Source organism: Quercus suber, unplaced genomic scaffold (assembly GCF_002906115.3).
Source record: "Quercus suber isolate HL8 unplaced genomic scaffold, Cork oak 2.0 scaffold_530, whole genome shotgun sequence".
NCBI classification, from domain to species: Eukaryota; Viridiplantae; Streptophyta; class Magnoliopsida; order Fagales; family Fagaceae; genus Quercus; species Quercus suber.
The window spans coordinates 96,465-118,124 of record NW_027069979.1 but is presented as its reverse complement, the minus strand read 5'-3'; the positions used below and the strand labels follow the sequence as shown (position 1 = coordinate 118,124).

Sequence of the window (21,660 nt, the reverse complement as noted above, 5' to 3'; positions counted from 1 at the left end):
ACAACTTGGAGAGTGCTCAAGATTATTGTTCTTGAATTTGAGCAGAAATACACTTGATGGAAGTATTCCTTATGATATAGGAAGCTTGTAGTCTCTTCAAAGTCTTGATGTTAGTAATAATTTGCTGGTAGGAGAGATACCACAGAAGCTTGGAGGAATGAAAAAGTTGGAAACATTGAATCTCTCTCACAATAATTTCTCTAGTTCCATCCCATCCACATTTGATGATAGTGCAAGCTTAACATCGATTGTTATATCCTACAATGAGCTAGAGGGTCCTATTCCTAACATCACAGCCTTCCACATGGCTCTAATTGTAGCGCTGCAAAATAATAGAGGCTTTTATGGTAATGTTGTTGGTTTGAAGGCATGCTTAAAATTGATTCCTAATCCTCCGTCAAAGAGAAGCAACCAATTTTTGGTAATAATTTTACCCTCACTTTTGGGCACATTGATTATCATATCTGTCATTGTAGGAGTTTCACTCCTCCTTTGTCGAAGGGTGAAGAAAATAGAAGACAAGCCAAGAGAAGCATATAATGATAATCTTTGTGCAATATGGAGTTATGACGGAAAATGATGTATGAAAACATCATTGAAGTTACGGAGAATTTCAATTCCAAATATTGCACTGGAGTGGGAGGTTATGGAAATGTTTACAAAGCTGTCTTGCCAACAAGTCAAGTTGTTGCTGTGAAGAAACTTCACCCATTACTTGATGGTGAGAAATCCAATCAAAAAGCCTTCATGAGTGAGATTCATACCTTAATAGAAATAAGACATCGTAACATTGTGAGGTTGTATGGTTTTTATTCACATCCAAAACACTCTTTCAGTTTATGAGATTTTGGAAGGAGGAAGCTCGGTGAAATTACTAAAAATGAGGAAGGAGAAAAGGCATTTGATTGGATTAAGAGAGCCAACGTCATAAAAGGTGTGGCAAATGCATTATCTTATATGCACCACGATTGTTCACCTTCTATAATTCATCGTGATATATCCAGTAAGAATGTTCTATTGGATCAAGAATATAAGGCTCACATCTCTGACTTTGGCATTGCAAGACTTTTAAAGCCTGATTCATCCAACTGGACTTCACTTGCAAGCACCTTTGGATACATGGCTCCAGGTTAGTTTCTTTGTTGCTGTCTATGGTTTGTCTAACTAGCAGTTTGCCATTAGTCATTTTTTGTATGTAAGAAAAATTGATGTTTTTCGATTGACCAATAATTAAAGTTGTGAACCTATGGACTTGTTAAATTCTATTTTTTGTTGTCTACGGTTTGTCAATATATTTAGCTTCCCCCCCCCCCCCACCCCCCCCAAACAAACAAATTAAATTCTAGCTCCGCCGTTGCTTGTAGAGTAGACAACCTAACTCTATTACAACCGTACAATTAGTCTAAACTTAGTTCTAGATTAGTTATTATTTATACCATATATTAAGACCAATGGAAAAAACCATTTGTGTAAGTATTTATGAGATGGGTTCAAGTTACACCTAATATAACTTCTGATTAGTTATTTATTTATTTATGGTGGATGTAGATCTATATGCTTTATTATAGAATAATACAAAAAATTTTGTTGCATTTTTACCTCGTATATAAGAGATAATTAAGTTATCAGGTCGCATAAATCATTTAACCCTTTTCCTTTTGTATTTAGTCCAAAGACAACTCCAACCAATCAAAAGTTAAAAGAGGGTAAAAAAAAAAAAATTAATTGTGTTAAGCATATTTTCTCAAATAAATAAATAAATAAATAACTATGTTAAGCATAAGTTCCATGAATATCGATCCTAAAAAATGATTATCATAACATTGATATATTTTATTCTCCAAAAAAAAAACATCAATATATTTTTCAATTTGCATATGCATGAACCAAATTTTAGTCAAGTTTAGATTTTATTACTAACAGTGGCTCTGCTTTGATTTTGATTAATTCATTATCCTATCAGAGCTTGCATACACAATGGAAGTTAACGAAAAATGCGATGTCTTTAGCTTTGGAGTGTTGACTTTAGAAATAATCATGGGCAAGCATCCTAAAGATCTCATCTCATCCCTGTCATCACCAACAATTACAATTCGTGATCTATTATTGAAGGATGTGTTGGACCAACGACTTTCACTCCCTACAAATGAAGCTGCAGGGGAAGTGCTCTCCATTGCAAAGATAGCAATTGCTTGCTTGCACACCATTCAACAATCTCGTCCAACAATGCAGCAAGTTTCTCAAGAACTTTCAACTCAGAAATAACATTTGCCAAAGACATTACACACAATCACATTTGGAGAAGTATTTGATCTTAGAGTCTCAACTGTCTAATAGCATTTTGTTTGTGTTTGCCTGTTTATGCATTGTTGTTGCTCTACGTTTCCAGATATACTCCTCTCCCAATAAACCATTTCAATAACTAGTTATTATATTGTGTTTGATTGGTAATAAGAGTGGATACATGAAAATGCAGAGTTTTGAGAAATTTCACTAATAAAACAAGGGGTTTTTATTTGCATGCTTAGCATATGTGTATTAATCAATGTAGTGCTTGCTAGTTGTTTATAAGATTTTTATTTTATGACTGTATATATGAAATGCTTAAATGCAAATTGTATTTTATAAGTTTGACCGAAATTTATTTTATATCTCAAATTTTACTTTTGTTAAATTGAGTCTTTTAAGTTTTAAATTTATTTAATTTGGGTCTTTCATTCAATTCTATTAAAAAAAATTATACATTAAGTATGTAATTAACAAATAAACAAATATTTTTGAAAGGCAATATTCAAAAAAAATTTATTTTCATAATTTTTTATGTGAGATTTTTTTTTTCAAAAAATGTTTTTATTAGTTAATTACATACTTAACAAATTTTTTTAAGAAAATTGAACAAAATGAATGAATTGAATAAATTTAAGTTTTGAGGAATCAATTAAATGAAAATAAAGTTAGAGTTAGAGGCTTCAAATAAGTTTCAATCAAACTTAAAAGATGCAATTTACATTTTGAGAGATACTATGTTTACAACATTTTTACAACAAATCACAGGTGGTTAGTTATTATTGGTTCAAATTTAAAACTAACACTAAGATTACTTTTTTGCCCCAATAATAACAACCAGTAACAACCTGCTACTATAAATTTGTTATAAAAATATTATAAAAATGTGATAGACATATAATTTCTCTTACATTTTAAACTAATAAAAATCGTTGAGTGCACGACCAAACTTCAATGCCACATGATTTACCAAATGAAAACATCATTTGTTACACGTAACAACCCGTCATTATTAATTATTGTCTAAATTAATAATTATATTTTCTAATTTTGGCCTGCTTTCAACTCAAATCTTCTAATTTTACTTTATCCTTTAAGTAATTTAATTTTTATCTGCTGTCTTCAATTCACTTTTTTTTTTTTTTTTTTTTTTTTTTTTGAGAAACAACTTCAATTCACTTCTAGTAAGCAGATTGTCTGACAAAAAAGCTAAAAGTTATATTATTGCCAAAAAAAATTGAGACAAAAAGCAAAAGCAGAAAACTTTCAAGAAAAATCCAAACTCACCTTTAGTTCACCGAGGTTTCGGCATATTTTTTGAAAGCAGTGGACTAGGAGTTCTTTCATCATCATTGGCAGCTCTTGACAAGCATGGAGTAATAGGTGAGATCAAAATTCCACCTGCACAAGTAGATTCATATAGAATCCAATTATGTTGCTTGGGCTAGGGATTGTGTTTCGCTCTTGCAAACAATCTTTAATGTTTCTACGGAGCTGCCTCCAGAACCTGAAACAGATTTAAACGAATTGAAGAGTGCAACATGCATTCAACTGAGGTATCTACCACTTGATGTCATTTAAAGTATTCAGTTACTTATATATATATATATATATATACATATATATAAACTTTGTGCATTATTGGTCAATACAGTAGTTTGCCATTAGTACAACTTGATGAATTTTCTCAGCTCACATGGATTGAAGGCCATGTAATTGCTTTTGATGTTACCTTTTAGGTTGTATATTGGGTTTCAATTAGACTATTTGTTAATAAGTTTGCTTTTTTCCTTTTTTTTCCTTTTTTTTTTCTTCATATTGGCAACTGCATGTGCACTTAATTGTTAATGCTTTAAATCCTGAGGTGGCTGATACACATGTTATGAAATGGGTAGACCAGCTTCTCTCTAAAGCTTCACACATTTTAGAAAAGTACTATATTTTAGAGGTTTCAGAAGCAAACAAAGATGAGAGACCCCACCTAGTAGAATGGGCAAGAGAGCAGCCAGGTTGTTATCACAAGCTGTCACGGCAGTTTATACAATTGGATATTTGATTATTATTGTTTGTTCATCTGCTGATGTTAATTCCATTACTCTGATAATGCACACCATCATCACTTCAGGCAATTCTGATCCCAAATTGAGCAAATTGCCAGGCTTTACAATTTCTCTAAAGCAAACAGCCCCTTCTTTATACATTTGTGTGTGTATTTGAAGATATGGCTATATTTTACTGCTTCCTGTAGCAACCATTTGTCACTCCCTTGAATAACAACTGATAAAAAATTTGAACTTGGCATGTCTTATTCCAGGAGCTTGAAAATAGCGACCGTGCTGCTCTACGGAACAATTGTAGCGATGATGGCAGATTTTTGCATTCGGTATTCTGCTCATTGATTGGTAAGGCCTGTAAATGATTAACAGAAATGATATAAGAGTATAAGAGTATCTAATATTTAAACAACTTTCAAGAGGAGATAAAAGGATCAGATTTGATTAACCTGTTTCTTATCCTAAGTTTCTAACAAATTGTTTTGATGTCAAGAGTTATATAGCAAAAACCGTAATGTGTCTCTGAGATCCATGTGAACTTGTGAGAAGGTAGACATTTATATTGCTCTCAAGATTATTGCAGGTACAATATGTCTGTTGTTCTGTCAATTATGATGCTTTTCATTTGTTTCCTTTTTGATAATTAATAATTAGGGAGAATATGGACTGTTTTCTCATAATCAGAGAGAGTACGTGAAATGCAGAGGAGTGCTATTCCTCTGATTTATTTTGTCACTTATTGATGAATCAGAATAAATATGACAACTAGCTGATTACCTTTTTGGGAGTATTTTAAAAGGTGAGAAGGTTCTCACCAGCAATCATATTTGCAGCCTTTGAATTTGGTGATGCATGTTAGTTGTTGGGTGTTAAATCTAAAGTATAATGTGTATGCAGTGAAGGCACCTCTTCTTGCTCATAACAGTTTTGTGGAAGCCATTTTCATTTTGAATGACTGCCGTGCCCGCATTGGAGATGCTAACTCTCAGGGCTCACGATTGGAGAGCCAACATTTTACCATCAGGTTGGTATGCCCCACTATATTCAGCAAGAACAAATCTGCAGCTGAGATGCAGATTTATAACTAGTTATATGTGTTTCCAGGGGTAATTATGAGAATTCAAGATCAGAAAGAATGCACATATATGTTTCTTTGCTGAGACAAATGGCTCAAGAACAATCTCTAATGTCTCTATGGAGCTGACTCCAGAACCTGCAGTAGATTTGGCTCATAACTTGCTTAAATGAATTGAAGAGTTTCACATGCATTCAACTGAGGTATCTACTACTTGATGTCATTTAGTGTATCCAGCTACTTTTATGTATATATATATATATATATAATAAATAAATAAAAACTCAATGCATTTAGTTGCCATCAGGATTTTGTTTCTCTACTGTTGTCTAAAATGCTTTATTGGTCTATACAGTAGTTTGCCATCAATACAGCTTGATTGTAAAAGTACTCTAATGAATTTGCCCAACTCACACTGATCAAGCTCAATAGCTTTTTATGGATCTTTAGATATTTTTTTGATCTGTAGAACCCTAGGAGTTGATCATATGTTTTAGTTCATAAATTGCAGACATTGATTGAAAGACATGTACTTGCTTGTGATGTTTCTTTTTAGGTTGTATATTGAGTTACAATTAGATAAATTGTAGGTAAGTTTGTGTGTGTGTGTGTGTGTGTGTTTTTCCCCTCTTTTCTTCTTAATATTTGCACCTGCATGTGTACTTAATTGGTACATGTGATTGCAGATTAATGCTCATGTAAAAGCACTTAGGACTTTGTGCAAGCAAAAAGCTTCAAATCCTGAGGAGGCAGATACACTTGTTATGATATGGGTAGGCCAGCTTCTCTCTAAAGTTTCGCACATTTTACAAAGTGTATTTCATAGGTTTCAGAAGCAAACAAGGATGGGAACTTTTTAGCACCTCCAAGTAGAAAGGGCAAGAAAGCAGCCAGGTTATTATTACAAGCAGTCACAGCAGTTTATATAATTGGAGATTGGTTATTATTTGTAAGTCTGCTGATGTGAATGCCATTACTCCGCTATTACACACCATAATAACTTCAGGCAATTCTGATCCCAAATTGAACAAATTGCCAGGCCGCACACTTTCTCCAAAGCCAACAGTCCCTTCTTTATATATTCAAGCTTGGGTGACAATGGGGAAGATTTTCATCGTTGATGGAAAACTTGCAAATTATTTTATTACACTTTTTGTACAGGTTTGGTCATTGACTTGGCATTATTCAATTGCAATGGTCTTAAAAAATTATTTTCTTGAAAACTCATTAAAAAGTTATCCTCGTGACAACTCCTCTGGATATCTAAGAAAGAATACTCTTATGTGACTTTTCTTAAGCAATCCTGTTCACCTAAAGCCATTCTTTTTGTGACGGGTTCTCTTTGTATCTGGTAAGAAATTTCAGCTTACAAAACTCTCTAGTTTTGCATATTTAACCTAACTTTGATTCAAAGAATTCATTAGGCACAACTGATGCATATAGCATTATTCCCAAGTTATTGTATTAGTGTTGTATGTGTGCTTGTATTAAAAGGTGTTTATTTGAGTATATATTTTATTGGTTTCTGTAGAAAGTATCTGTCACTGCCCCTGAATAACAACTAAAGCAAAATTCAAACTTTGCATGTCTTATTCCAGGAGCTTGAAAAGAGTGATTGTGCTGCTCTACACAACAATCTGGTGGTAATGATGGCAGATTTTTGTGTTTGGTATACTGCTCTCGTTGATTGGTAAGGCCTTTAAACAATCAACAGAAATGATATAATAGTATATGATATTTAAACAAACTTTTGGGAGGAGATAAAGTGATCAAATTTGATTAACCTGTTTCTCATCCTAAGTTTCTAACAAATTGTTTTAAAGTCAACAGTTATATAGCAGAGATCATGAGTGTCTTTGTGATCCATGTGAACTTGGGAGAAGGCAGACAATTATATTGCTCTCAAGATTATTGCAGGTACAATTTTTTCTGGTGTTCTGTTATTTCTGATGCTTTTCTTTGTTTCCCTTTTGATAATTACTAATGTGGGAGAGTATTGACCTTATTCTCATAATCAGAGAGACTACGTGAACTAGGGAGGAGTGCTATTCCATTGATTTCTTTTGTCACTTGTTGACGAATCAGAAAAGATAGGACAACTTGCTAAGTACCTTTATGGAAATATTTTGAAAGGTGAAAAGGTTCTCACAAGCAATCATATTTGCAGTCTTTGAAGTTGGTACCACATGTTTGTTGTTGGGTATTGACTCTAATGTATAATGTGTTTGCAGTGAAGGTACCTCTACTTGCATATAACAGTTTTTTGGAAGCCATTTTCATTCTGAATGCCAGCCTTGTCCACAATGGACATACTGATTCACAGGGCTTACAAGTGGAGAGCTTACTTTTTTGCCCCACTATATTCAGCAAGAACAGATCTGCAATTGAAATGCAGATTTATAATAAGTTTATGTGTTTCCTGGGGCAATGATGAGAATTTGAGATATAAAAGAATGCACGTTTATGTTTCTTTGCTTAAACAAATGGCTCCGGAGAACCTTTTGGCCACCTTTGCAAAGTTGTGCAGAGATTCTTGCTGCAGTATCTGATGGTATGCTTCATATAGAAGATATTATTTGACGGTCTGTTTTGCTGGCAAATTTGTGTTTTGTGGGTGATCTCTTGGATTAGTACCTATGTAACTGCGAGCCCTCATATTAATGTATACATGAAATATTTCTTAACAAGTTAATACCAAGCTCAACAAGGGGGTGCAACTCCTTTGTAACTGTAGCAGTTAGTGAAAAAGCATGTCAAATACTAATACATAGGGACAATGTCATCATTTTACCTATCTTGTTTGTTCCAGAGTTCCCTACTAAATAACCAATTTCTCTTTTCATTTGGGTTTGCTCGGGTTGATTAAGAGGGTCTGACTAATCATCTATGTGTCAGTTTTTGTTACAAGTTCTAATTAATATAAAATCTGCATTTTAATTGAGAAAGCAGGATGCTTTCCAAATTCTTGCATGCAAAGAGTACGAATCCCATCCAACCGTGGAACATCATCTGCCATAGCAGACATTGATGAAGAAGGCAGAGATAGTGGAGGAGCATCTGCAGCTGCTACTAGAGGAAGGGCTATAACTCTAGCAGTCAGAAAGGGCCTTATCCAAAATTCCATCCCCATCGGCTATCTGAAAGTAATAACAGCCCCCTCATAGGCTCTCTTGCGGAATACCTTAGAATCCTTCTCGAGTACTACAAGAATGAGAACGATGACATACTGGTTGCTGATAAGCAGCTTCAAAAAGAACTCATCTATGACATGCAGAAGTATGAATTCAGCAAAGGCAAAATCAAGGCTGCAAAAATCAAGCAGCGATCAGTCGCCTGATGTTTCTAAGGTTGCTAGTGGAAAACTTGCACAGAATAAGTTCTCCCATAAGTCAAAAGACAATTCAAAATTGGCTTCAGCAATGGCAGATGCAGCGGCTGCAGCCACAACTCGTTCTGTGCTAAGGGAAGTGAACAAGGGGGCTTCTACACCGCCGCTTAGTTCCTTAAGTGTGCCTAAGCTCTAGTCTTGTAATGGTACAAGCACTTTGTTGATGCATTTTTTGTGCTTTTGGGCCAAGGCTTCTGCAGATAGGGGTGGAGAGTTGGGTCAAGTGCTCTCTGCAGGATGCACCTGGGAACCAATCTGTGCACAAATCAAAGAACACTCCCAAGATACAAAATATATATGTATACATGGTAGAATAATGATTAATTCAAATGAAAAACTAATGCACTTAACAATAGAGAAAAATAATAAAGATTCTTGCGGATATAATTATGAGCAAAAGTGTTCTTAGCAAGATGTTGACTAAAAAGATCTTAATCCCAACTCATACAACATTAATACCAAACTAGTCGCAGGCTCGTGATGCATGAGAATAGATAGGTATTTTGTAATTATGATATAATGTATAATTTGTTCTCCTAAATTTGTTGAAGATAATTTATTCTCCATTAAAATTAAACAATTTTTTAAAATTATTTTCCATCTTTCTATATCTACAAATAAATCATTCTATTATTTTTGGGTTTATTCGATTGATATTTATGTATTTTTTAAGGTGGTTCATATTCTTCTAAATTATGTTATAATGCATTATGTTTTCTCAAAAAAAAAAAAATTATTTACAACTAAATTTTTAAGTTTCAGATCTATTATTCAAATTTCTCATTTTCTTAAAGGATATTATCATGATAATGAAAACTCGTCATAAAATTACACTTAATATTACTCAAATAACCAATAGGCACATCCATACATAGCCAAGACTGTATTTTGATAGCTTTTCCAGTCGGTTGAGAAAGTGAGTTTCTCAGCCTTCTCTTGTTTCTCTGTCCCTAAGAAAGTGAGTTTCTCTCTTTTCTTAGGCAGTAGAAGTTTTAGTCCATTCTTTCTGAAGGAGAGTTTGTTCTCTAAAGGAGAGTTTTGTTCTCTAAAGGTAGCAAGGTTACCTCTAGAGCTTTTGGGTTTTTTCTTCGTGGGTTTTGGGAAACACATCTATCTCTTGTACTTTTCCTCTTGACTAAAGTATGGAAGTTTTGGCTGAAACAGCAACAATTCAGTTTTAAACAGAGGGCAGCTCCGTATACGTCAGTGGGGAAGTCATTCATTTATGTTCCAGATTTTTACGAGAGCAGAAAATCAGGTACACAAAAATCACAGGAAGCTCGAGAACAATCTGAACCGGTGGTGGCAGCACCGGTGAGTGGCCCATCGGAGGTGATTCAATCAGAAACGGAGATTGAAACTGGTGAGGAAGGAGGAGAAGGCATTAAAGTTGGTGACCTGGCAATTTCAGAAAACAATAAATTGGAGAATACGTTATTGAAGGATATTGACTCCTTTCCAAACAGGGACTCTATATCCAATGGATATACACTCCTAATTTATCTCCAATTAATTCGGTAAAGACTGGTGTGATGGTGAAACCGATATTAGCAATAAGTGAGAACATAAAGCCACGGTTTCAAAGGGAATCAATTCAGAAAGGAGGCAAGCTGGCAGTGGTTTCAAACTCTACAACTACCATGGAAAGTCCAAAATCCCATCCAATCACTAACGAGTCCAGCCTGTTTATTGCATCTCTTATTTCGGTTATGGAAGTAAAGAGTGATACAAGGGTAGCAAAAATAAGTGATATTGATGCAACATTATCCATGCGTGACAGCTCAACAATTTTTGCTCCTATTAACTCTAATTCGCAGCAAACCCAATGGCAAGTGTTTAATATGGTCAAAATTCCAGACAAGGAAAAAAGTGCAACAACAGAAATGAAGGGTAATGAGCCGGATCAGTCCAATCAGCCGCCACACTGTGCCATTTGGAAACCACCTCCATGGCCGATCCTGAAGGTGAACTCTGATGATGCTTTTTTTTTGGGAACAAAATTTTGTGGGTGTTGTTTTGGAGATCGACTATTGATGTGATAGCGGAGGGTTCGAACAAGGAAAAGGCTTGGCACACATGGTCAAAATCATCCCTCTTCCCCAAACTGTCATAGAGCTTGAAACTTTGACTATATCAACGGCTTTACAGTTTGATGTTGATCTGAGTTTGAAAGATGTTATCCAAGAGGGAGATTCAGAGATTGCTATGAACGCTTTGAATGCAGATTTGCATTCCTTGGCACCCTTTGGTTTGCTTAGTCGAGATGTAAATGTTTTGCAAGTTTATTTCATTGTATTAGGTTTTCACATGTTCATAGAGAAGGATTGTTGTATTCTTATATTAAGAGAAATGACAATGGGGTTGCTCATAGTCTGGCTAAAAATGCATTATGCATACTAGATTTTCAAATATGGATGTAAGATGTCCCATCTCATATTGGTTTAATTTTACAATTGGATGTAGTTAAATTTTATTAATAAAATCCATCAGTTTCTTTTAAAAAAAAAGATTGTATTTTGATATAAATTCAAATTCTCACTTTCAAAATGACTAAGTCATAACTCAAACAAAAATTAAATCAAAACAATAAGAGGGAGAGAGAGGATTTATGATAGGGAACTCAATTCAATTCAATTGGTATTCTTCATATTTTATCCAAATTTAATTTCTTTAGATAGCTAACCAAGCATACATCTTCTTGGATTTTCTTAAATCCAATTGATCTTCATGGATTTTGAGGCAAAGTCTTCCAGCAAAGGCATCCCATAATAACATTTAAATTTGTTACAGTACAAAAACAAAAATAGAGTAACATATCTTGTACTAAGTTATGCATCAATATTCGTGTTACAACTTGTAAGGTTGAATTTATTCAACCATGTATTGGTTTTATTCCGTGCCAAATTTGCTTGTATTTTAGCAATTAGATACCCTGTATTTAGGTGGAAATCATATAAGGATTGTGTTTGAGAGAGTGTGAAGAATTCAAGTGTGTGTGCATTCAAAAGCATTCTCACGACCGGCACTCACGAGTGGCTTGCGATTGATGACTCGCCAAAATGCCACACGTGTGAAGCATGCAGGAAGCTGAAGGGTCATGACAGCGAGAGCACTACAAGACAAAAAAAGGATAGTCTAGCCAGTCAGTTATTTCGCGACTCATCCCAGTCGTGAGTGAGTCGCCAGAACACCCTGTTTTGCAGAAAAATGACTTTTCACATTCCTAACGTACCCTACTATAAATATCCTTATACCCATGAAATGTAGAGAGCTTTCAAAGAGAATTTTGAGAGAGAAACCCTAGAGAAAACTAAGATTGACTCATTCCATAATCTTAGACATTTGATTCTCCAAATTTCTCTACCCTCACCCTCTCTATTGACATACCCTTGAGAGTTTTATTAGCCAAATCCTTATCTCACCATACCCATATCAGTGAGGAGGTAATTTGGTGCTTGGGAACCAGTTTGGAGATGACCAATTTATTTGGTTGATGCAATGAGCTTATTGTGGGTTCCAGAAAGCTAAAAAAGACACGATTAGGCTTAACCTTGTTGGAGCAAGAAGCTTGAAGGGCTTAGGTGAATTGGATTGATTAGGCTTGGAATGTCTATTACTATTCGTATATCCCAATTTAATTCTTTAATGGATCATTTTACCACTTAGAGGGCAGCAGAGAGTTTTTTGCCGATTTCTTTATTTTCCTCTTCGATAACACGTGCCGGTGTTATCTTTGTGTTTGCATCTCTCTAACACCTACTCTTTACCTTTAATTATTGATGTGTTGTGATTAATTATGGTTTAGAGTAGTTTGTTTATTTGGGTATAGCTTGTACATATCATTCCGCACATATATTGTTTGAGTATAAGCTTATGTTGGTTAATTTGAATTTAGGGGTCTAAAAATTCATTAGTGTTTTATACACTAAGTGTGCTTTCACAACTAATATGTATGTACAAAAAACTGATTTATGCTCTGCGTATACAAATGAAATACTTTATCCATAATGGTGAATACATCTACAATTTACATGAAAATTGAATATACATTTCTATCTGAGACACAACTTTCTAAACATTGGTTAACGACCACATAAAACTATAGTAGCCAAACCCTACTGCAATTCTTTTACTATATTCGTCACCATAGCTTTGAGATTTTTTTAGTTGGTTTATTGGAACCAATGATGTTGGCACTTGAGATCTTCAATGGCACATCGCCAACAAAATTAATCAGGAAAACTGAAGAATATGGAGGAGAAAAAAACTCACTTTATATATATATATATATATATTCACACACAACAAATCAATAGTTTTTTTTTTTTTTTTTTTTAATACTAATTGGGTGGCAATTGAACAGTTTTCATAGCTGCTTGATTGAGGAGAAGGAGAGTCATAGACTTGAAGGGAGCTTGAACTATTATCTTATTGGTTTGATGGAATAGTAAATGGAAATTTGAAAAGTTAGAAGAGAAAAGAGAGAGAAGAGTAATGAATAGATAAGAGAGAGAGAGAGAGAGTAGAAAATGGAAATAGATTTGGCTTGATGGAGTAATAGATGGGAAGTTGAAAAATGGTATAAAAAAGTATGTTCTAAGAAACTATTTACTTAGAAAAAAATCACTTTCAATAGGACATTTATCCCTACAAAATCACTTTTACCATCAAATGTGGAGCTATCTATAGCAGATATGCCACATGAAATGTAAAACAAAAACATAATGAATAATTAAAGGATAATGAAACATAGGTGAGAGAACAAAATTGCATAATTGTGAATGCAAAAAGAAAAATGGAAAAAAAAAAAAATCAAGAAAAGTCTTTAGAGTCTAAGAACCAGAAAAACTCAAATTCCTGCCATTGATCATTTAGTTAGTTGTTTTTTTATCACCTAATAATCATTGCAAAAGAATAATGAAAAACATCAACTCTATAAACATTGAGGAAAATTGAGGTTTCAATATTAAAAAAAAAAAAAAAAAAAAATCCACTTGTTTCTTCCTTCACCATTTTGTCCTCTATCTTGTAATTAATGCACACATCAACCTTAAGATCCTTGCAAACAATCATTTTTTCATCAGTCATTGCCACTCACAATCTAAAAATATATGAATACTTGGAAACCAAACTTATGCATTAGAAGTAAAGTGATATTGGACTTGCAATAACAAACACACTTGCGCCATGGTATTTAGCTATCTGAATTGCAAATGTACCAACACCACTTGAGCTCCCATGGACCTGAAATTTTAATATTCATCAATTTTGCATTGGAGACACCATGTTACAACAAACAAAAATGATAGAAATTATCATTTTAAGCTTGTATCATGCATAAATTATCAAACCATTTGTAAATTTGACCATAAATTACACTAAATAATCATAAAGGCTCAAAATTACTAAAACTTAAAAATAAATAAATAAATAAATAAAAAGAATTACCAAATAATTGAGAGAGAGAGAGAGAGAGAGAGAGAGAAATAACCTTTTTTTGTTAGAGAAAACTATGCATAAAATTAAAGAAAAAATAACAACTTTATAGTAAGAGAGTGAGAATAAGAAAAGACAAAATAAAGGAAGATAAAAAGAAAGATGAAGAATGATATTAAAGTAAAGGGTAGTGGGGAGAAGTAAAAGATAAGGGAATGAGAAAGGTTTGGGAAAGTGTAAAAAAGAAAAAAGAAAAATAGTGAATGAGTAATGTTAAAAAAATTATAGGAAAATTGAAAATAAAAAAGGTAACGACACGGACACTGATGTGGCTTAACTGGAGCGTAGCAACAATAAATGTTACGCTTCAACTTTTAGATATATATAGATATAGATATAGATAATGTTATAATGTTGTATGGTTTGGAACTTGAGTTAGAGTAGTCATTCCTAGGAGATTGCAAAGGGTTTGATTTTGTGCTTTTTGAGGGAGGGAAATGATTTCTATTGATGCATGCTATACATTTTTGTTGTGAATACTCTACTTTTCTTTCGTCTCAAGTTTTACTTTCTTCCCTTTTTTCTTTTCTTTCAGTATCTTAATCTCTCTTCTGATTGCTTTGGTTATCCTTAATTTTCTTCCTAATTCCCTTTTTGCTTTTTCCGCATATGTTTTTACTTGTTTTTCATGTTACTCCTTTGTGGGTACTGTTCCCCTTTTTTATACGCAAAATTTGATCACTATTTTTACCCTTTAGCCTTCATCCTTATCCATGCTTTTAATGATTTCTACTGATGCATGCTATACATTCCTATTGTGAATACTCTACTTTTCTTTTGTCTCAAGTGTTAATTTCTTCCCTTTTTTCTTTTCTTTTAGTATCTTAATCTCTCTTCTGATTGCCTAGGTTATCCTTAATTTTCTTCCTAATTCCCTTTTTGCTTTTTCCTCATTTCCCTATCTATTTCCTCATATGTTTTTACTTAATGTCTGTGTTACTCCTTCATAGGTACTGTTCCCCTTTTTTATCCCCAAAATTTGATCCCTATTTTTACCCTTTAACCTTCATCATTATCCATGCTTTTGTCTATTGGTGCCGTTTAGCCTTTTTGCATGATGCCCACTACCCATGTCAACTAGGCACCCTTTGACTATCTTCTGACCATGCTTAATTAGGAACAATCCTAAGGGGCTTCAGCTTATGCCTTACGACAAACAATCTTTCTATTTTGGTAAAAGCCAGTTTAAGCGGAAATACTACCTCTCTCTTTCACTAAAATGGTAAAGGCTTCTATTAATTCTCTTTGTCCTAATCCTTTAGCATGCATCAGATGGCTCCCACCTGCCCTTTCCTTATTTGGTAAAAATGCTTTCCCAACAAAGCATATTTCCAAAAGTGGTCTTGGCTGGATACTAGATTAGGCTCTTTCCCCTCTCTACCAAACTATCCCCTTTGCATCTCATCAGTAGTGGGCCCTGCCTCCATTGCATTGGCTGGGTTGCGGGATGGCAGTTTGACTCTTTTCTAATTTTGGCTTCTTTCTTTTTTATGCAATTCCTGCCGAGGCTATCCGTTGCTATCTTTTTTTTCTTTTCATTATTTTTCCCAGAAGGGATTTGGCTTCTCTTTCTTTTTATAAGGACACTTTGGGCTTCATGGGCTTGCTTCCCTTCATAGGGTTTATGGTGGCTACCTCCCTTGTTTTATTCCTCATTCAAAGGGTGGTGGGCCATCCTTGGGCCTTCTCCTTTATTCCTAAATTCTAACATACTCTGCTACGGACTATGTCTTATTGAGTTTTTCAAGGACCTATTCTTAGGCCTTACTCCTCTTTCATATTTGGGCCTTTGGGCTTTAAACCGACCTTAAAAAAGGGGTATCAACAGGTTCAACACACTTCACAATGTGGTCGACCTATTGAAATCTTTGAGTAAGAGACATTCTTTTGACTCTGATGAAGAAAACTAATGCCTTGTTGGTTTAAAGCTTCATCTATACTTCGATGTAAATATGCAGCTATTTTTTTTCCCCTTAAAGGAAAGAAGAAAACATTTCTGTATAGTGTAGGAGTGTACAGTACATCCGCTAAGAACTAATGTCATGGTTGTATTAGAATACAAGAGCAAGTGCCTTTTCTCGTATTCGGTCAAAGTAATAATTTTTGTTTTAAAGAAACATTCAAGCTTTCATGCCTTGTTTCCTTCTACTTCAAAGTCAATGAAATTCTGTTTTCCTAGTTATATAGGGCTTTTGCTTTGGTGTGAAAAGTTCTGGTTGATAGAATGAATAAGCCAATATACACACTGTGCCTATTTGTTAAAGTAGGTATGAAAGTGTGTCAGTGGAATCATTCATTTAGCTGCCAACAGCAAGACCCATATTGCATCAATCAAGAACCAAAGTGTAATAACCACACACGGACACAGACCCATAGGTGCAATTCCACGTTTTTCATTCCTTGTTTCCTACTACTTCAAAGTCAATGAAATTCTGTTTTCCCAGTTACATAGGGCTTTTGCTTTGGAGTGAAAATTTCCAGTTGGTAGAATGAATAAGCCAATCTACACACTTTGGCTATTTGTTAAAGTAGGTGTGAAAGTGTGTCAGTGGGATTATTCATTTAGTTGCCAACGGCATGACCCATATTGCATCAAACAAGAACCAGAGTCTAACAACCACAATTTCCAAAGGACCAAAATCTAAACCAGTAGAATTCAAGAAAAGAAAAATGAAAAAAAAATTTCTGAACCAGTAAACAAAAATAGAAGCTGTACTGGATTATTCTATCTATAAATTCCTCACATCGGTAGCCAAAATCTTCATCAACGCATGCATGCAAAGTTTGCAGACACGCAATATACCTCTCGAGACACACCCTCCGTAAGACAAACAGCTACCAAAGTCATGGCTTTCAAAGTCTTGTTCTGTAGCCTTGTACTCTTGTTGGTTTCCTTGCTCCATTTTGCTACCTTTGCTTCCTCCACCACTTCTTCTGTGACTGCTACAGCTGAAGTAGGTAAAGCATTTAAGGAAGCAGGAGCTCTTCTAAACTGGAAAGCCAGTCTTGACAACCAAAGCAAATCTCTCCTGTCTTCGTGGGTTGGAGACCACCCATGCAATAATTGGGTTGGAATTACTTGCGATGACTTGGAATTGGGTGTCGCTCGCCTAAATCTTTCCAGTTTTGGTTTGAAAGGTACGCTTTACAACCTTAACTTCTCTTCCTTTCCCTACCTCCGTACTCTCTGTCTTTTACAAAACTCGCTTTATGGAACTATTCCTGATAGTATTGGAGACCTTTCTAAACTCACCCATCTCGACTTCTCTCACAATAATCTTTCCAGTACATTTCCTTCTAGCATTTTTAACCTTTCCAAACTTCGGTTTTTCGATTTCACTGGAAATCAGATATCGGGAAGAATTCCACCCGAGATAGGCCAAATGATAAGTCTTCAATATTTAATGGTTTCCGAGAATTTACTCAATGGTTCCCTCCCTCAAGAAATAGGAGCATTGAGAGATCTAATTTTTCTTGCTTTAAACGGAAATAGTCTCGTAGGCCCCATCCCAGCTTCTATGGGAAGCTTGAGCAATTTATCCCTTCTTTTCCTTCATGACAACAAACTTTCGGGATCTATTCCTCGAGAAATTGGAAAGTTGGGCAACTTAAACATACTATTCCTATTAAACAACAAATTTTCTGGTTCCATACCCCGAGAAGTTGGAATGATGAGATCTCTCACTCAACTTGATTTGTCATCTAATTTTCTCATTGGTCCAATTCCCTCTTCCATTGGAAACTTGAGCGAGTTACGACTACTTTACTTTTATTCCAACAGTCTTTCTGGTTCCATACCTGAGGAATTAGGATTGCTTAAACATCTGTGGGTAGTTCAATTACTAAGAAATCAACTCACTGGTCCAATCCCTGCTTCCATAGGAAAGATGGTTGAATTGTCTGATCTTAAACTACATAGAAACAAACTTTCTGGACCAATTCCAACCACGATTGGAAATTTGACCAAGCTTACCACTTTAGCTTTGTACTTGAATGAACTAAGTGGTTCAATTCCCGCTTCTTTTGGAAACCTAGCTGCCTTGCGTAGCATATTCCTTCATGAAAACAAACTTTCTGGATCAATTCCATCCACTATTGGAAACTTGACCATGATCACCAGTTTGAGTTTGGGGATGAACGATCTAAGTGGTTCTGTTCCAGTAGAAATGAATAATCTCACCCGTTTGACAAATTTGCAACTATCTGAAAACAATTTTGTAGGCCAGTTACCTCCACAAATATGCCAATCTGGTACACTTGTTTACTTTGGTGCCGTTAATAACCACTTTATAGGTCCTATCCCAAAAAGCTTGAAAAATTGCAGTAGTCTCTTTCGGGTTCGGCTTGATGGAAACCATCTGACAGGAAATATAGCAGAAGATTTTGACATTTACCCAAACTTAAATTATATTGATTTGAGTAGTAATAATCTGTATGGTGAGCTTTCATCAAAGTGGGGGCAGAGTCATAACTTGACAAACCTAAAACTCTCCAACAACAAGATTTCTGGTAGTATACCACCTGAAATTGGCAACGCAACAATGCTAGGTGTCCTTGACCTCTCTTCAAATCATCTGGTGGGAAAGATTCCAAAGGATCTGGGGCGCTTGAAGTCATTGATCAAACTTCTTTTGAACAATAACCAACTTTCAGGTAACATTCCTTTAGAAATTGGAATGTTGTCTGTTTTAGACCATTGTAACTTGGCAGCAAACAATCTCAGTGGCTTGATCCCCAAACAACTTGGAGAGTGCTCAAGATTATTGTTCTTGAATTTGAGTAGAAATACACTTGATGGAAGTATTCCGTGTGATATAGGAAGCTTGCAGTCTCTTCAAGGTCTTGATGTTAGTAAAAATTTTCTGGTAGGAGAGATACCACGAAAGCTTGGAGGAATGAAACAGTTGGACATATTGAATCTCTCTCACAATAATCTCTTTGGTTCCATCCCATCCACGTTTAGAGATAGTGTGAGCTTGACATCCATTGATATATCCTACAATGAGTTAGAGGGTCCTATTCCTAACATCACGGCCTTCCGCAAGGCTCCAATCGCAGCACTAAAAAATAACAGAGGCTTGTGTGGCAATGTTGTTGGTTTAAAGGCATGCCCAAAAAGGATTCCTAATCGTTCATCTAAGAGGCACAACCAATTTTTGGTTATAATTTTAGTCTCTTTTTTGGGCACACTATTAATTATATTTATCATTGTAGGAGTTTTGTTTCTTTGTCCAATAGTGAAGAAAATAGAAGACAAGCCAAGAGAAACACATGACGATAATATTTTTGCAATATGGAGTTATGAAGGAAAAATGGTGTATAAAAACATCATTGAAGCTACAGAGGAATTTGATTCCAAATATTGCATTGGAGTGGGAGGCTATGGTAGTGTTTACAAAGCTGAATTGCCAACAGGCCAAGTTGTTGCCGTGAAGAAACTTCACCCACTACTTGATGGTGAGATATCCAATCAAAAAGCCTTCACAAGCGAAATTTGTGCCTTAACAGAAATAAGACATCGTAACATTGTGAAGTTGTATGGTTTTTGTTCACATCCAAAACACTCTCTTTTGGTTTATGAGTTTTTGGAAAGTGGAAGCTTGGTGAAGTTACTAAATAGTGAGGAAAGAGCAAAATCGTTTGATTGGTTTAAGAGAGTAAATGTCATAAAAGGTGTGGCAAATGCTTTATCTTATATGCACCATGATTGTTTGCCTTCTATAATTCATCGTGCTATATCAAGTAAGAATATTTTATTGGATCAAGAATATGAGGCTCGCATTTCTGATTTTGGCACTGCTAGACTTTTGAAGCCCGATTCATTCAACTGGACCTCACATGCAGGCACCTTTGGGTACATGGCTCCAGGTTAGATTTTTTGGTTGCTTTCTCTATGTAGCAGTTGGCAATCAGTCATTTTGTTCTTTCAGAAAAATAGATATTGTGGGGGTGACGAATATTAGAATTATCAACTTATGGACTAGATAAATGCCATTTTTGTTGTTGATGGTTTGTCAAAGGTTTCTCTCCTAATTTAATGTTTTGCTATATTAATGCTCATATTCACTGCGGTCATATACGATACCTATAGTGTAAGCACCTTTAGTTTATTATAACCTTAGGGTTAGTTATTGCTTATACCATAATTAACTCCATAGTTAAAAAAACAATTCATATAAAAAAATAACTAAAAGATGTAGTAGTATATCATATGTAATATAAGTAGTATGCCGTTGATTCTATTGATAATAAATTCGAATGAGAAAGTACTAGTGCATGTCCCCCTTTTTTATATAAAAAAAAACCAATTGTGATATGCATAAGTCCCATGAACATTTATCCTAACAATTGATTATCATTACATTGATATATTTTACAAGTTGCATATGCACGGACCAAATTCAAGTCATTCTCATATTTTATTACAAATAGTGGAGCTGCGATGACTTTAATTAATTTTTTTCCTCAACAGAGCTTGCATACACAATGGAAGTTAATGAAAAATGTGATGTTTTTAGTTTTGGAGTACTAACTCTAGAAATAATAATGGGAAAGCATCCAAGAGATCTTACCTCATCTCTTTCATCACCAACATTTACAATCCGTGAGTTGCTATTGAAGGACATGTTGGACCAACGACTTTCACTCCCAATGGATGAAGCTGCAAGGGAAGTGTTCTCCATTGCAAAGATTGCAATTGCTTGCTTGCACACCATTCCACAATCTCGTCCAACAATGAGACAAGTTTCTCAAAAACTTTCAACTCAGAAACTACATTTGCCAAATACATTGCAATCAATCACACTAGGAGAAGTAGTTGATCTCGGAGGCTTGATTGGATAATAGCTTGTTTTGTTGGTGTTCCCTTTTTGTTTGTGCATTGTCGATGCTCTACCTTTTGACATGTCCTCCTCTCCTAGTAAACTATTTCATTAAGTAGTTACTGTATTGTGTTTAATTGATAAGAGTGTATCCATCAAAATGCAGATTTTTGAAAATTTAGCTAATAAAATCATATGGTTTATATTTGAATGTGTAGCAACATTAAGACTAATCAATATAATGCTCAAGAGCTGTTTATGTTCTCTCAAATAAAGAAAGATCTGTTTATAGGGCGGAGGTATAGAAGCTGAAATGACTCCATTGGAATCATTTGAAAATAACTTTGTTCAATAATAGAAAAGTAGAGTGCATGGCCTCCAGTGCCACATGATTCACCAAATGCAAATCGTCTGTTACATGGGGGCAAACAGCTGTTGCTGTTGCTGCAAGCTTCAACCATTGCCGCCACCACATCCTTTGAAGCCGCCAAATTGATTTCATTCTAAAACCATGGAAGAGAAAGAAAGAAAAGGAGAGAG

At 34.9% G+C, this 21,660-nt stretch overlaps 1 protein-coding gene and 2 pseudogenes across 1 annotated transcript; all 3 read left to right on the top strand.

Annotated features, from left to right (window-relative positions):
* Positions 1-547: 547 nt before the first annotated feature.
* Positions 548-2,265, top strand: LOC112021483 (MDIS1-interacting receptor like kinase 2-like; annotated as a pseudogene).
* Positions 2,266-4,275: 2,010 nt separating this feature from the next.
* LOC136063457 (uncharacterized) lies at positions 4,276-9,339 on the top strand (annotated as a pseudogene).
* A 7,547-nt stretch (positions 9,340-16,886) lies between these two features.
* On the top strand, positions 16,887-21,326 carry LOC136063462 (MDIS1-interacting receptor like kinase 2-like). Its single transcript, XM_065763902.1, has 2 exons — positions 16,887-20,167; positions 20,772-21,326. Exons 1-2 carry the CDS (start codon positions 17,071-17,073, stop codon positions 21,140-21,142), a joined length of 3,468 nt encoding a protein of 1,155 aa, XP_065619974.1. The 5' UTR covers positions 16,887-17,070; the 3' UTR covers positions 21,143-21,326.
* The last annotated feature ends 334 nt before the right edge of the window (positions 21,327-21,660 follow it).

Bases quoted from the DNA above. Each gene is read 5' to 3' on its own strand.
- LOC136063462 (XM_065763902.1), top strand. From the start codon at position 17,071: ATGCATGCAAAGTTTGCAGACACGCAATATACCTCTCGAGACACACCC. The intron at 20,168-20,771 runs GTTAGATTTTTT...TTTCCTCAACAG, and splicing joins CTTTGGGTACATGGCTCCAG to AGCTTGCATACACAATGGAA.